General features: G+C 40.8%; 1 protein-coding gene across 4 annotated transcripts in view; it reads left to right on the forward strand.

The window, feature by feature from the left end:
• SSH2 (slingshot protein phosphatase 2) overlaps window positions 1-16,671 on the forward strand; it is a 291,139-nt gene that overhangs the window by 148,811 nt on the left and 125,657 nt on the right. Inside the window, exon 1 of one of the 4 annotated variants that reach the window (XM_032279319.1) lies at window positions 8,237-8,880. The exons of the other annotated variants lie outside the window; for them this stretch is intronic. Within the exon in view, the coding sequence (XP_032135210.1) occupies window positions 8,753-8,880 (128 nt within the window). The 5' untranslated portion in view covers window positions 8,237-8,752. Of the gene's footprint in view, window positions 1-8,236; window positions 8,881-16,671 lie in introns of those variants that run through there. 4 annotated transcript variants of the gene reach the window in all.

Here is a 16,671-nt window from a genome sequence, read left to right on the forward strand (position 1 = left end):
TTAAGTGAGATAGCCGGGCGCGGTGGCTCAAGCCTGTAATCCCAGCACTTTGGGAGGCCGAGGTGGGTGGATCACGAGGTCAAGAGATCGAGACCATCCTGGTCAACATGGTGAAATCCCGTCTCTACTAAAAATACAAAACGTTAGCTGGGCATGGTGGCGCGTGCCTGTAATCCCAGCTACTGGGGAGGTTGAGGCAGGAGAATCACTTGGACCTGGAAGGCAGAGGTTGCAGTGAACCGAGATCGCACCACTGCACTCCAGCCTGGGCGGCAGAGCGAGATACCGTCTCAGGAAAAAAAAAAAAAAAAGAATTAAGTGAGATAGCACATGCAAACTCTATTTTTTAATTTATTTTTTACAGAGATAGGGTCTACCTATGTTGCCCAGGCTGGTCTCAAATTCCTGGGCTCAAAGGATCCTCCTGCCCCAGCTTCCCAAAGTGCTAGCATTACAGGTGTGAACCACCACACCTGGCCACATAAACTCTTAATAGAGTACGTGGCGCACACTGAATGTCAACTCAATAAATGTCAGTTATTGGCCAGGTGCAGTGGCTCACACTTAGTAACCCCAGCAGTTTGGAAGGCCAAGGTGAGCAGATCACAAGGTCGAGAGATAGAAACCATCCTGGCCAACATAGTAAAACCCCGTTTCTACTAAAAATACAAACATTAGCTGGGCGTGGTAGTGCGAGACTGTAGTCCCAGTTACTTGGGAGGCTGAGGCACAAGAATCACTTGAACCTGGGAGGCAGAGATTGCAGTGAGCCAAGATCGTGCCCTGGCGACAGAGTGGGACTTGTCTCAAAAAAAAAAAAAAAAAAAAAAAAAAACAGGTATTTTATTTTCAAACCCTTCTTGGCTCCTTTAGTCTCCATTCTTTGTTATTCCCAAAATCACTTCCCATTTTTCTATCTCTGTCTCACTACATTCTAGGACACTGATGGTATTAGGCCACATTTGGTTCATTCACCTATAATATTAATATGTTCTACAGCATTATCATTGAACAAATCTTAAAATATCTTCTAAATTTATTGAAAAGCTTCAGTATATTTCTAAAGTAGAAATAATTTTAAAATCTTCTGAATTTAAAATTATATTAACTTCAACGTAGCTTAAAAATTACATTTACCAACCAGGCATGATGGCTTATGCCTATAGTCTCCACACTTTGGGAGGCCAAGGCAGGAGGATCGATTGAGCCCAGAAGTTTCAAACCAGCCTGGGCAACATGGCAAGACCTCATTTCGACAGGCGTGGTGGCACATGCCTGCAGTCCTAGCTACTTGGAAGCTGAGCCAGGAGGACTGCTTGAGACCAGGCAGTTGAGGCTGCAGTGAGCTGTGATTGCACCACTGCACTCCAGTCTGGACGACAAGAGTGAGACCTTGTCTCAAAAAAAAAAAAAAAAAAAAAATTAACATTTATCTTGTTTATAGTCTAAGTAGTTCTTTGGAAACAATAATCCATAATTCCTCATAATATTTTTCTTTACAAATTTTCTAGTTTCCATAAGCATATTTTACTTTTCTAATATGTATATGTTCAGCTTTTAATGTAACATGTAAATGATGGGGCATAGAAGAGCATCTTGGGCCCTGAGTTAATTTAATAGAGCGTGGAGTAGCAGGAGACATTAATAATGCAAGGGAAAATGAAAAACTAAACTCTTTAGGGGGGCAATTTGATCATATCTACCAAGTCCTAAGATGTTTAAAATATTTCAAACTGCCTATTCTACCTCCAGGTATTGATCCAACAAGTATATTCACATGTATGCACCAATATTTTTCCTCAATGTCCCTGTCACGACATGAACAAAAATTATACAAATGCATGTTCATAGTAATATTGCATATAATAGTAAAGACTGGAAACAACTTAAATGTCCATAAGTAGAGGACTGTTTAAATAGATTATACATGATTGTACAATAAAATGCCTTATACTCCTTTAAAAGAATGAGGGAGATTTACAATAAGATGGAAATATGTCTAAGGTATAGTGATAAGTAGGGGGAAATGCAAGCAGAATAGTATATATAATTCTGTGTGTATGTGTGTGTGTGTGCGCGCATGCATGCGCGCACACGCGCTTCTTAAGCAGCTACAATATATTGCCATATGTATATGCAAGGAAAATTTCTGGAAATATTAATAGCAATCATCTCTGGGAGTAAGATGATGATGAGAATGAGAATGGTGACTTTTATTTTGCCTTTCTGAATTCTAAAAAGTGATTTAAACATTCAGCATGTGTTAATGTTATATATATAAAAAAAAAACTAGTTTAAAAAATAAAATGTTTCATCCCTGAGAGGTCTGAAAAAAAGAAAAAGAAAATATTTAAAGACATAAAATGGAGACTAAATGGTTAAATGTTTTGTAAAGTATGTATGATGTGAAAAGTGATCTGTAAATGCCTATTATTTTTACTAAACAATAGAGTTTAGGGCTTTTGTAACCTGAAGAAAGCAGCATTTCAGCATCTCTTCCTATAGGAGCATATGGTATTTAAGACCATGGGGGGATGAATGCCTTAGAGATCACCTCTCCTAGAGTTGATAGGCAGATCTTTTCAGTGTTTTCCATTGCTCTTATGGAGCAAAAATTCTCTGGAAAAGACTATAAAGGCTCAGTGACATTGTTCAATCCAGTGTTTAAAACTATGGTCTGATATTCTTTTAAAAATAAGCCACATGGTGATTGCAAAACATGATTGTTTTTAAGAGTCTTTGTTTACAGAGTTTGGTTGATTGTGTTATATAAAGAATGCCATTGACTTAAGTGTAGTAAGATACCTCTTGGTAGAAATTCAGGTATTATCTTGAGAGTTTTGTCCTAGTATTTTACAGATTAACAGGAGACAGAATCTTGCATTACTCCAGGTTACAGGCTTTTTGTTTTATAACTCTAAGTGTTGCCTTTCCTCCTTTTGATACTCAGAGGATTAACTTACTATTTATTTTTCTAGATCAAGCCGTTAGAGAAAACATAAAAATGCAAATAGGTCCTTTGGTATAATCATTTTTTCTTATGACTAGGTATTTTAAAACTAAAATTATTTAAGTTAAAGCTATTACATGAAAGCCTTAAAAATAGAAAAATTGAGTGAGCACTGTAGATCTCACATTACTACAGATTGTAATACTGAGTTAATGTAAAACTACCTGGCAAGCAATCATAGTAAAGGCTTCCTGAATAAAGTGGTGGTACATAGGGGAAGTTTGTATGTATTTCTTTTTCTTTATTATTTTTATTTTTTAAATGAGACGGGGTCTTGCTATGTTGCCCAGGCTGGTCTCAAATTCCTGGGATCAAGCAATTCTCCTGCCTTGGCCTCCCAAAGTGCTGGGATTATAGGTGTGAGGCAGCATGCCCGGCCAAGTATTTTAATTTTCATTCATTTGTCAACTTCAGGGTAATAAAAGAAAACAAATATGGGGGGTGTGGTAGCTCACACCAGTAATCCCAGCACTTTGGGAGGTCGTGGCGGGCAGATCACCTGAGGTTGGGAGTTCCAGAACAGCCTGACCAACATAGAGAAACCCTATCTCTTCTAAAAATACAAGATTAGCCGGCGTAATGTTGCATGCCTGTAATCTCAGCTACTTGGGAGACTGAGGCAGGAGAATCACTTGAACTGGGAGGTGGAGGTTGTGGTGAGCCAAGATTGAGCCATTGTATTCCAGCCTGGGCAACAAGAGCGAAACTCCGTCTCAAAAAAAAAAAAAAGAAAAGAAAAGAAGAGAAAAAAAAACAAATACAACTAGCTTTCTATTATTGAAAGCTAATTGGCCAATTTGTGGATAATGATGATAATAATAATAAATTTGGTTTTGTTCACAAAGCACTTTTATCCCTGTATCTTTTTTTTTTTTTGAGATGGAATCTCACTCTGTTGCCCAGGCTGTAGTGCAGCAGTGCGATCTCAGCTCACTGCAACCTCCGCCTACTGAGTTCAAGTGATTCTCCTGCCTCAGCCTCCCAAGTAGCTGAGATTACAGGCACCTACCACTGTGCCTAGCTAATTTTTGTATTTTTAGTAGAAAAGGGGTTTCACCATGTTGAACAGCCTGGTCTCAAACTCCTGACCTCAAGTGATCCACCCACCTCAGCCTCCTAAAATGCTGGGATTACAGGTGTGATCCATCACACCCGGCCTTTTGCCCTTGTATCTTATTTAGCTCTTGAGGTAAATATTACCTCAGTTTGATTAGCCTAGTTTAAGATTAAAGAAAGTAGGGCTGGGATCGATTCAGGTTTGCACATAGACAAAAAAGCTAGAACCCGAAACTTCTGATATCAGCATCGCTGCCACTTTCTAATGTTGCCCACTTTAGCTATTTTTCATATTTGTGGAAAAGAGTATAGAAGATAATCTCTAACGTTTTCATTTTCGCAGTGAATAAAATAAGGTGCACAGTGGGCCTTACCTTCAAGTTGCCAGACATTAAAGCCAAACAGTAAATTTTTGTGCCAGGCACTCCTTTAAGTACTTTATGTATATTAATTAATCCTCACAATAACTTCATAAATTAAGCGCCAAGTACTGAGCCCAAGATTAAGTAAGTGAAATCTATAGCTAATAGTTGCAGTAGGATCCAAACCTAGCCTATTAATTCCAAAGTCAGAGTTTTTAACTACTGGGCTCTACTGCTTTGCACTAGGTGACTGTTTATCTTAACTGGATTAAATACATTGCTTAGGATTCTCCAGATAGGATGAGGTTCCTTTCTCAAAGTTTCCCAACTCTCACAAGAACAGATCTAGGGACTTTTCCTTAGGGTTTTGTTATCTCATTTTATAGATGAAGTGACTTGGCCAGTTTTAGTTTATTAAGTGACTATGTTAGAACTACAAATTAGGTCCTCTGGCTTATTGAAATTTTGTCATAGCAGCAAGAGCATATCTACTATATCCTTCATTCACATTTCAGTCCACCTTCTGGTCTGTCCTGGAATACAGTTAGGTCAGCATGTAAGTCTCCACTGTTCACTTTTTTACAGTGATTATACCATAAGAGATACATGTATACATAGTAATGGAAATACCTTAAGCATTTTCTACTTAAGCATTTTTAATACTATTAATGTGTCATCCTACAAAAAATTTGGTCATAGCTAATGTTGTCAAGAACCAACATTTTAGAATATACACATTTTGAATCTTGAAATGGTCAAGCAAATGACATGGCAAAGCTGTTTCAAATCCTCCAACTCAAGCAAGAATGTAAAGAAAGGCAGCAATTTTTCTTCAGGGCCTTTGTGCACATTTTCTTGTTTTTTAGAGAAAGCTCTTTCTGACTTCATGCAGAGTAGAAAACTAACTTAGTTTATTTCATGCTGCTCAATCTAATTTGAAATCATTTTTGAATTCCTAGATGCATGTGTACAGAAAGCTTGCTTCCTGGAGCCTTGTTTCCTGACAGTGGAGAGTAAAGAATTAAATTAAGCTGTAACTAAATTGATTGGCATTTTGACACTCGGCAGACTGTGAAAAGAAAAGGAATGTGTTCAACTTTTAAAAACAGACAGTAGCAGAAAGAACTGTTTTCTTCAATGCATCCCAGTTTGCAAACATGATTTAATTTTTTTCCTAAAAAAGCCAGAGACAGGCCGGAGCGGTGGCTCACGCCTGTAATCCCAGCACTTTGGGAGGTAGATCACCTGAGGTCAGGAGTTCCAGACCAGCCTGGCTAACATGGTGAAACCCTGTTTCTACTAAAATTACAAAGAATTAGCTGGGCATGGTGGCGTGCGCCTGTAATCCCAGCTACTCAGGAGGCTGAGGAAGGAGAATCACCTGAACCCAGGAGGTGGAGGTTGGAGTGAACTGAGATCGTGCCATTGCACTCCAGCTTGGGCAATAAGAGTGAAATTCTGTCTCAAAAAGAAAAAGAAAAGCAAGACATGTTCTAGCACTTTCTCAATTTCCTATATTACAGTTCAATGTGAGAATTTAACTTTGAAGAGCTTTTGAAAAAGCCTGGATAGGGATGTTAACATAGCCTCCTTAGCTGAACAGGCACTGACAGAGGTCTTCTGAGGAGAAAGGAAAGGACTAAACACTTCTAGGGTGTCGCTATAGGAACCTATTTATAAAGACAAGATACATATTTATGAAACCTTTATCTCTGGCATTTTTAAATGCAAGAAATATTAAGTATGAATTGAATAATATACATTTCCTTCTTCAGACAGATATAGATGATTACCATGCCATTATCTGTCCTAAATGGCATCATTTAATGTTGACTTCAATAAAATCCTCTCTCTGCTGTGTCATGAAAGGAACTGGACTCACCTTAACAGTGCTATTCTAAAGTGCCTCCTCCTTTTTTTTTTTTTTTTTAATCACAGCAGGAGGCTGTAATAAATTACAGCCTGGAAGAAGTTTCAAACTGGCAAGTTTGCCAGATATTTTAAGCAATTTATTTTGGGGTGTATCAGCAGATTTTTTCTTACACTACCATTTGGGTGCCTGCTGACACAGCCTGAATAAATCTTTCAACATTTTCCTTCCTAGAGATGGATGAAGATGATGAACTCCAAGAGCCAGACCTTCCGTTAACTCTTTACTTGCCACCTGGTGTTTTCCAATTACCAGATATCTCAGAAACTTAGAAAATTTTCCAGCATGAGTTTGTAGTATTTCAAGTTCCTTATGGTGCTTTGGCAACAGCCTTAAATTTTATGGAAGAATCAACTAATGAGTGATTCTGGTTTTAGGCATGGAACTTATAATTTGGATTGATGATTTCATTACTAGTATCTTGAAAATTGTGTGAATATTTATATAAAACAAACATTTTTTTCGCATGTTGAGTCTTAAAGTGACTTCTTCCTATTTTAGTTTGTTTTCTAATTGGTTAAAGTTTTTAGAAATTATTAATTTCTGACTCCAGAATTCTTAAGGCAGCTTCAGTGATACATATTTTAGTCTAGTAATAAAAAAAACTGCTAAAAATACTGATACCTGAAAGTATTTGCTGTAGCATTATGAGACTGTAAAGCTAAAATAAAGGGAAGCTGATTTTTATCAAATGCCTGCACCATGCCAGCCCCTTTTGTGAGGGCGCGGTGGCTCACACCTGTAATCCTAGGACTTTGGGAGGCTGAGGTGGGTGGATTACCTGAGGTCAGGAGTTCAAAACCAGCCTGGCCATCATGGTGAAACCCCATCTTAAAAAAAAAAAAAAAAAAAGTGAAGCTATCGGGCGTACTTGCCATCCCCCAACGACACAGGGCAGGACAGCAGAGGATGTGCTGGGATTAAGCAGACATTCTCCCTCCAAAAAAAAAAAAAAAAAAAAAAGCAAATAGGAGAAAAAAGCATGTAGGGGAGAGAGAGAGAGAGAGAGAGAGAGAGAGAGAGAGAGAGAGAGAGAGAAAGTCATATTTTACAAAGAGCTGGTCCCTGGTCAGGTGAAAGGCACTGCTCAGTGAATTGGAAGACACTGTAAAGGCATCAGGGAATACAGTTTGGTGGTAAAAGCCCTAGATTAAGTGTCATAAAATCTGTGTTCCTGAGTGACATTATTTATAAACCAGGTCATCTGCTTAGAACTTAAATGTTACCGTATCTGTAAAGTGAAGATAAGATCTCTAGCCTGCCTTCTTAACCGTGGCTGCACTTTGGAATCACTCGGGGAGGCTTCAAAAATATGTCTAAATCCCACCTTCAAGAGATTCCAATTTTATTAAGGTGCAGCCTGGGCATTGGGATTTTTTAAACCTTCCACAAGTAATTCCTATGTGCAGCTAAGGCTGTGAATCCTTGGATTGGGAGATGACTAAGATAGCCCTCTACAGATTTACTTACAAAGATTAGTAGATGTTATTGAGAGTCTAAATTGTTTTTTGCTTGTTGCCCTGAACTTCAACTGTTAGTTTTTTTAAAAAAAAAAAAAGTGGCTGGGCACAGTGGCTCACGCCTGTAATCCCAGCACTTTGAGAGGCCGAGACAGGCGGATCACCGGAGATCGGGGGTTTGAGACCAGCCTGGCCAACATGGTGAAACCCCTTTCAATTAAAAATACAAAAATTAGCCCGGCATGGTAGCGGGCGCCTGTAATCCCAGCTACCCGGGAGGCTGAGGCTGAAGAATCACTTGAACCTGGGAGGCGGCGGAGGTTGCAGTGAACTGAGATCGCACCACTGCTCTCCAGCCTGGGCGACAATAGCGAAACTCCGCCTTAAAAACATATATATATGAATTACATCACATAGGAAGTCTTTGATAAATATTTGTTGCACTTGTGAATTTATGGCCTTAACAATTTTTTTAAGATTTTTCAAAAACGGATTTGTTTGAGGTACAATGTATAGAGCCAATTAAGAGGCATGATTGTTGAAACATCCTCCTTTAGAGAAATGCGAGCCTTCCTCGCCGACCCCTAGCTTCTCTCCCTTCCTCACCAAGCAGCGGTGTTTTGGGGTCGCCGGATGCCCCAAAGGCTGTAACGCGCGCTGCGGGATCTGCGCGGGCGTCCCGAGATCTGGGGCGGGGCACCGGCCGGGCCAACCCTCTCCGCTCTCAGGACTCGCCCGCCCCGGACGCGGGTAGGGGCGGGCGGCTGGCGGCGCCTGTCAGTCCCGACTCCACTGCCGAGCCCCGGGGCTTCGGCTGCTGCCTCCGCGCGACCCGGCGGGCCCGCCTCCGCCGCCGGGTGCCCGCACCGCCTGCGCCTCGTGCCGGAGCAGGGCAGAGGCCAGGATGCGGAGTTGTGCACTTTGAGCCGGCCCCATGACCCTTAGCACGTTAGCCCGCAAGAGAAAGGCGCCCCTCGCCTGCACCTGCAGTTTCTGGGTCCCCGACATGATTCCTTACTTCTCTGCCAACGCGGTCATCTCGCAGAACGCCATCAACCAGCTGTGAGTCCGCCGCGCGCCCTCCGCCTCCGCTAACGCTCAGAAAGTTTGCTCTTTCAGCAGCCGCTTTCCCCAGCATCCCGGGGAGCAAACAAGCAAGCGAGGGCGAGCACGCATCCTGCGTGCCTGGAGGGCTGCGGGCGTCTGGAGAGAAAGATGCTGGGGTAGAAGGGTGGGGGAATTCGTGGAGGCGGAAAGTGTCCTGGGGTGCGGGTGGACGGAAAAAAATCCTTTGGGAGAATTTCCGGTAAACTTTGAGGGACTTTGAAAGCTCAGGTTGTCCCTGAGAAGTTGTCAGTGGTGACCGAGTGACAGCTGAGCCGTTTGGCACTTGGAAGACTGGGTTGAAGGGTGGTCGACAGAATCGGAACAGCCTGTGGGTCCTTCTGGTGAGCAGCCTTCCGTGATTGTGGGTTTTTTTAAAAATAAGTTTCTGTTACTAGCCATTTACAGAAAGAAAGGCCATTCTTCGCTCCTACTGGTTGTAGTCTGGAGTGATTCTAGAAAGCTTATTTCTGTAGTTTCGCTATTTTATCTCCTGTACAACTAGGACGGGCTCACAGCCCAAGCCTGCACGCACACCTTCATTCACCAAAGTGCAAGTGCGTCTTTAAATCGTCGCTGTTTTTAAAGTCTCTAGAGAGTTGTCATTCCATTGTGGTTTAGCTGTTTCTGAGAAGTGTGTGTGCTGAAGCTTGTGGTTAATCTCACCTCACAGTTATCAAGTAGAGGAACTTTTCCTATTCAGGTTGCACCCTTAAATCAATGCAGTGGTTTAAGATTACTTAGACAGCAGCAGTTTGGTCTGCGTTAGTGTATTAGCACTCACTCCAAGTGGCTTCAGAGGAGTCACCTGCTGAGGTTTTCCTAGACTTTTTGCCCTTAAGCAAAGCTACTGTCTCCTTCTCAGGTCAGCTTTTTAATGTCCAACAACAGAAACTTTATCCCTTATTAAAGGTCCAGAGAATCGCATGTAAAGTGGTTTCTAGATAATCTTATAACTAATTTATTATTTTTATATATGGTTTGCCCTCCTATTCTTTCAAATTGAATTAAACTCATTTGAGTTTCTTTTTTTCCCCCTGTGTGTTGATTCATGGTGGAGCTCCGAAAAAAATAGAAAAAAATCACAAAAGTTGTTTTACTGCGCTGTACTGTACAGTTAAACTGTAAAAAGCTCCACGGTTAAACTGACTGACCTGCATTTTCCCTCTGAAATGGGGAGGGACATGCAGTGAAGGAGAAGTTAATGGGTGAATAATCTGACACTGGATAACCAATATGAAAATAATAGTGTTAACAGTACTTTAAAAATGGCAGTGGAAGCAACCCAAGTGTCCATAGATGGATGAATGGATTAACAAAATGTGGTATGTACATATAGTGGAATATTATTTAGCCTTAAGGAAGGAATCTGACGTATGCTACAGTATGAATAACCTTGACAAAATTATTCTAAGTCAAATAAGTGAGTCACAAAAGTATAAATACTCTATGATTTCATTTATATGAGGTACCTATCTATAGCCATCAAATTCAGATAGAAGTATAGTAGAATGGTTGTTGCTAAGGCTTGAGGGAGAAGGGGTGGGAAATTTGTATTTGAAGAGCACAAAGTTTCATTTGAGGAAGATGAAAAAATTCTGGATTTGGATGGTGGTAGTTGCACAACAGTGTGAAAGTACTTAACGCCCTAGAACTGTACACTTAAAATGGTTACAATGGTAAATTTTATGCTGTGTATATTTATTGCCAGTAAAAATAATAGCAAAAACTGCATTTATTTTTGCACCAACCTAATAAGCACAATAAAAAGAATTTAAAAGGGCCTGGTGTGGTTGCTCACACTTATAGTTCCAGCACTTTGGGAGGCTGAGGCAGGCGGATCACTTGAGCTCAGGAATTGGAGACCAGCCTGGGCAACATAGTGAGACTCTGTCTTAAGAAAAATAGAAAAAATGAGTCAGGTGTGGTGGTGCATGCCTATAGTCACAGCTCCTCGGGAGGCTGAGGTGGGAGACTAGCTTGAGCTCAGAAGGTTGAGGCTATAGTAAGCCATGATCATGCCACTGCACTCCAGCCTGGGTGACAGAGCAAGACCCTGTCTCAAAAAAGAATAAAAAAGACCAGGCACAATGGCTTATACCTGTAATCCTAGCACTTTGGGAGGCAGGAGGATAACTTTAGGCCCAGGAGTTCAAGACCATTCTGGGCAACATACTGAGACTGTCTCTATGAAAACATTTAAAAATTAGTAGAGAGTGGTGGTACACACCTGTAGTCCCAGCTGCCTAGGAGGCTGAGGTGGGAGGATTACGTGAGCCCAGGAGTTCAAGGCCTCAGTGAGCCATGATTGTGTCACTGCATGCCAGCCTGGGAGGCAGAGCAAGACACTGCCTCTTTAAATAATAAAATATTTTTTTAAAAGCACGGCCGGGCGCGGTGGCTCAAGCCTGTAATCCCAGCACTGTGGGAGGCCGAGGCGGGTGGATCACGAGGTCAAGAGATCGAGACCATCCTGGTCAACATAGTGAAACCCCGTCTCTACTAAAAAAAATACAAAAAATTAGCTGGGCATGGTGGCGCGTGCCTGTAATCCCAGCGACTCAGGAGGCTGGGGCAGGAGAATTGCCTGAACCCGGGAGGCGGAGGTTGCGGTGAGCCGAGATCGCGCCATTGCACTCCAGCCTGGGTAACAAGAGCGAAACTCCGTCTCAAAAAAAAATAAAAAATAAAAAATAAATAAAAAAAATAAAAGCACGGATTCTAAGCTTTTTTGGCAGAAAGGAGTTGTGAATCATGTTTTCTGGTCAATCAGGTCCAAATTTATTTTCCTAGTAATTAGTGTCTTTGGGTAAATAATTTGACATCAGTTTCTTCCACTGTAAAATGTATGCCGTGGTTCTTACCCCATAAGATCATAAGAGATCATATATTTGGTAACACTTTGTGAACCGTAATTGTCTACACAAAAAGTTAGTTAATAGAAATTAATAACTAATAGCTGCCATTTATTGACCACTTTCACTGTACTGAGTCTAATATAATCTATCTCATTTAATAATCATAGCAACCTTATGAACTAATTTGTTCTATTTATGGATAATGAAACTGAGGCTTAGAGAAGCTAAGTAGTTACTGAAGGCCATATAGGTAGTAAGTGACAAAACTGTCCTTAGAATCCAGATCTATTTCCTAGGCTAGTGCCCTTAACCTATAAAAATGATATTTTGTCTTAGTAGTTGCAAGGTCACTTTTGAGACTTGGCAGTCTGACGAATTATCTTTGACTGCTGAAATCTTCAACTTCCTGAAAAATATGTTTGCTATACTGAATTTTGCTACTAAGATGAACTTTTAAATAATTTTATGAATATTTGTCTTTTATTTTTGTCTCTATTTTCCCACTTCTTTTTTCATTGTTTCTTGTTTGTTTTGTTCTTTTTGAGACAGGGCCTTGCTCTGTCATTCAGGCTGGAAGTGGCTTGAACATGTCTCATTTGCATTCTCAACCTCCTGGGCTCAAGCAGTCCTTTGACTTCAACTTCCTGTGTTGCTGGGACCACAGGCACACGCCACCACACCTGGCTTTTTTTTTTTTTTCCTTTTTTTGAAAGAGAGTTTTACTCTTTCACCCAGGCTGGAGTGAAGTGGCATGATCTTGGCTCACTGCGACCTCTGCCACCCCCTGGGTTCAAGCAATTCTCCTTTTTTTTTTTTTTTGAGAGACAGCGTTTTACTTTGTTGCCCAGGGTAGTCTCACACTCCTGGGCTCAAGTGATCCTCCTGCCTTCACCTCCCAAAGTGAGCTACTATGCCTAACCACTCCTTTTTTCTTTAAAGAGACTTGCTATAACATTCACTTCCTGTAAACCATTTATTAGTATTGCTTTAGAGATCATGTTTATTTAGCATTTATAGCGTTGCCTAGCTTATCATCATTAAAAAATTTATTAGGAATCATTCCGAGTAAACTACTAAACTTTATACCCATTGTTAACACCTAATGAAGAAGTTCTTAATTTGAGGTCCATGGTCACCTAGAGGTCTATGGATTGGCTTCAAAAAGTCAAACTCCTTGAGATTATATGAAAATGTTGAGTAAATAAATATATTTTAAAATCAGATTCTCAAAGTGATCTGTGATCTCAAAAAAGATTTAAAACTTCTTTCCTAAAGGGAAGTGTTATTTCTTTTTTTTTTTTTTTGAGTCGGAGTTTCGCTCTTGTTACCCAGGCTGGAGTGCAATGGTACGAACTCGGCTCACCGCAACCTCTGCCTCCTGGGTTCAGGCAATTCTCCTGTCTCAGCCTCCTGAGTAGCTGCGATTACAGGCACGCGCCACCATGCCCAGCTAATTTTTTGTATTTTTAGTAGAGACGGGGTTTCACCATGTTGACCAGGATGGTCTCGATCTCTTGACCTCGTGATCCACCTGCCTCGGCCTCCCAAAGTGCTGGGGTTACAGGCGTGAGCCACCATGCCCTGCCCCGGGAAGTGTTATTTCTAAAAACGGATACTGTAACCTCAACTGCTGCGAGCATGTCCCTATGGTACCAATACGTACATAGCAATAACTAGTGGGAGCAGCTAAACAATTCAGATTTAGGGTCCTAAATGAAGACTGACTCAAAACAATTTTGTATTTGGAGGAGTGGAGTACCTTGATACATGAGTACCCTTAGCCTAGTGGTTCTCTTATCACTGCTGAGAACCCACTCAAAAGAGCTTTTTGCCCCTTCTCATTTACTGCCTTCAGGTTTGCTGTGGGTTTAGAAACAAAGAAACAAATCCTGTGAGAATTGTGTCAAAGAGTAAATTGGAGCCAGAGGCAGTGGCTCACACCTGTAATCCCAGCACTTTGGGAAGACAGGAATTTGAGACCAGCCCAGGCAATGTAGTGGGACCTTGTCTCTGATTGATTGATTGATTGATTGATAGATAGATAGATAGATAGATAGATAGGAAGGTGTAGTGGTTCATGCCTGTAGTCCTAGCTACTCAAGAGACTGAGGCAGGAGGATCGCTTGAGCCCAGGAATCTGAAGTTACAGTGAGCTATGATCTTGCCATTGCACTCCAGCCTTGGCAATAGGGGAAGACTATTTCTTTAAAAATAAAATAAAATAAAAAGGAAATAGGCCAAAGTGAGATCCTATGGACTCTCCTAGGAAGGAAAGTTGATGATTTTTGGATTTATGGCTTTTGGACATCTATTTTGGCAATTTCATAGGCGCTTATTTTCAACTGTGTTATATATGATAGGTAAAATTATGGACTAGCTGGGGTATTACTGTATTTTAGTGATAATTATGTCATCATTATTAGATTAAGGTCTACACCTGCCGCTGTATAAAACTCACCAAATATGGTATTATTTTTGACCTGTCATTGAAGAACATTAATAAATGATCGAAATCATTCCAGAAATAAACTATAGTTACTATTGTACTGTTTAGTATTAATTATGCTAGAAAAAAATATATATATGAGCAACCCAGAGAATCATTTGGTCAAACTTCAAGAGTCTTGGATTAGCCTGATGAGAATGATCATAAAAAGTTCATACCCTTTAAGAGTCTGTATGTGCATTTTAGTAAAACAAAAATCTGAACTTCTGAAAAATATGGAAGCCTGTTTTATTTTTAAAGAGCCATTACCAGTCTCTGGAAAGTAGTCACTAAGCAAGGAGCCAAGGTGTTAGTGTTATTATATACTAAACAAGTGACCATTTTTGTGTCCTAAAAAGCTCAGGGAAGAATAAAAAAATATTAGATAAAATGCTGGCAAAGACTACTCTTTAAAATATTCCCAGCTGGGCACAGTGGCTCATGCCTATAATCCCAGCTTTTTGGGAGGTCAAGGCAGATGGATCCCTTGAGCCCAGGAGTTTAAGACCAGCTTGGGCAACACAGGGAGATTCTGTCTCTACAAAAAATTAGCCAGGCGTGGTTGTGCGTGCCTGTAGTCCCAGCTATTTGGGAGCCTAAGGTGGGAGGATAGTGTGAGCCAGAGAGGCAGAGGTTACAGTGAGCCGAGATGGTGCCACTGCACCCCAGCCTGGGCAACAGAGCAAAACCCTATCTCATAAATAAATAAATAAAACTAAATAAAATAAAACATCCCTGTTATGAAAACATCGGATCAAAAAAGTCTTGTCTTGAAACTAAGGTATTGAAGCATTGCTTGATTTGCTAATGAGGTTACCTTAAGCTTTTTATCCTTGACCTAAATTTTTTTTATTTACTTGGTTCATATATGAACTTGACTTCCTAGAAACACATTAGTGCTTTTTTTTTTTTTGAGACAGAGTTTCGCTCTTGTTACCCAGGCTGGATTGCAATGGCGGGATCTCGGCTCACCGCAACCTCCGCCTCCTGGGTTGAGGCAATTCTCCTGCCTCAGCCTCCCAAGTAGCTGGGATTACAGGCACACGCCACCATACCCAGCTAATTTTTTGTATCAGAGACGGGGTTTCACCATGTTGACCAGGATGGTCTCGATTTCTTGACCTCGTGATCCACCCACCTCGGCCTCCCAAAGTGCTGGGATTACAGGCGTGAGCCACCGCACTCGGCCGCACATTAGTGCTTTTTAAGGCTCAACCTCAACAGTAGAGGAGCGTATTGGATGTTCATTTACAATGTACCTTTTCATGAAATCAAAAGGTAGAAAGTCTTATTTTGTGTATTAATAATAGTACTAATGCTCTTTCAGTTCCACTTTGCAGTTGTCCAAGGTGTTTCACATGAACTCATCTCCAAACTTAAGCTTGCATCAGAATCACCTGGAGGGCTTGTTAAAACACAAATTGCTACCCACAGTCCCCAGAGTTTCTGATTCTGTAAGTCTAGATTGTGGCTGGAGAATTTGCGCTTCTAACAGGTTCCTAGATGAAGCTGATGATGTTGACTACTACCTTAAAGTATTCCTCTGAGGCAGATTGGGCAAGTCATTGTCTACATTTTATAGCATAAAAAAAATAAATAATCCAAATGCTGAAGTGATTTGCACAAGGCTACATGACTTGATAGCAGAACTGAAACTAGAACCAGCATTTCTTATTTCTGAATCCAGAGCTCCTGTAGTGCTGCACTCAAAATCCTGATATATACATCTTTGTATACACATGAAAACATTTCCGTAAATTTCTAGCAGTGGAATTTCTGGACCTCATGTTATGTATATGTTAAAAATTTGATACATACAGCCAAATTGCTTTCTAAAAAGGCTTTACCAATTTGTTCTTAACCAGCTGTGTATAAGCATGTCTTTCCCTATATCTTCCCCAACCCTAATAATATTAATGACATTCATAGCAGATAAGCAGGGTGAGGTAGCTCACGCCTGTAATCCCAGCACTTTGGGAGGCTAAGGCGGGTGGATTACCTGAGGTCAGGAGTTCTAGATCAGCCTGGCCAACATGGTGAAACCCCGTCTCTACAAAAATACAAAAATTAGCCAGGCATGATAGCAGGTACCTGTAATCCCAGCTACATAGGAGGCTGAGGCCAGACAATTGCTTGAACCCAGGAAGCAGAGGTTGCAGTGAGCCGAGATTGTGCCATTGCACTCCAGCCTGGGCTACTGACCAAAACTCCGTCTCAAAAAAAAAAAAAAAAAAAAAAAAGAAAATTTTTTACTGAGCATTTACTATCTGAGGGACACTGTTTTGAGCAGTAGATCATTTCATTCGCTCTTCTTAAAAACTTTATGAGTTAGATATTATCCTCAATTACAGAAGAGAGGCACAGAGAGGTTAACTTGTCAAGATTATCCAGCCAGGATGCATACAA

This window comes from Sapajus apella, unplaced genomic scaffold (genome assembly GCF_009761245.1).
Source record: "Sapajus apella isolate SASKATOON/1434 unplaced genomic scaffold, GSC_monkey_1.0 scaffold12, whole genome shotgun sequence".
NCBI lineage: Eukaryota > Metazoa > Chordata > Mammalia > Primates > Cebidae > Sapajus > Sapajus apella.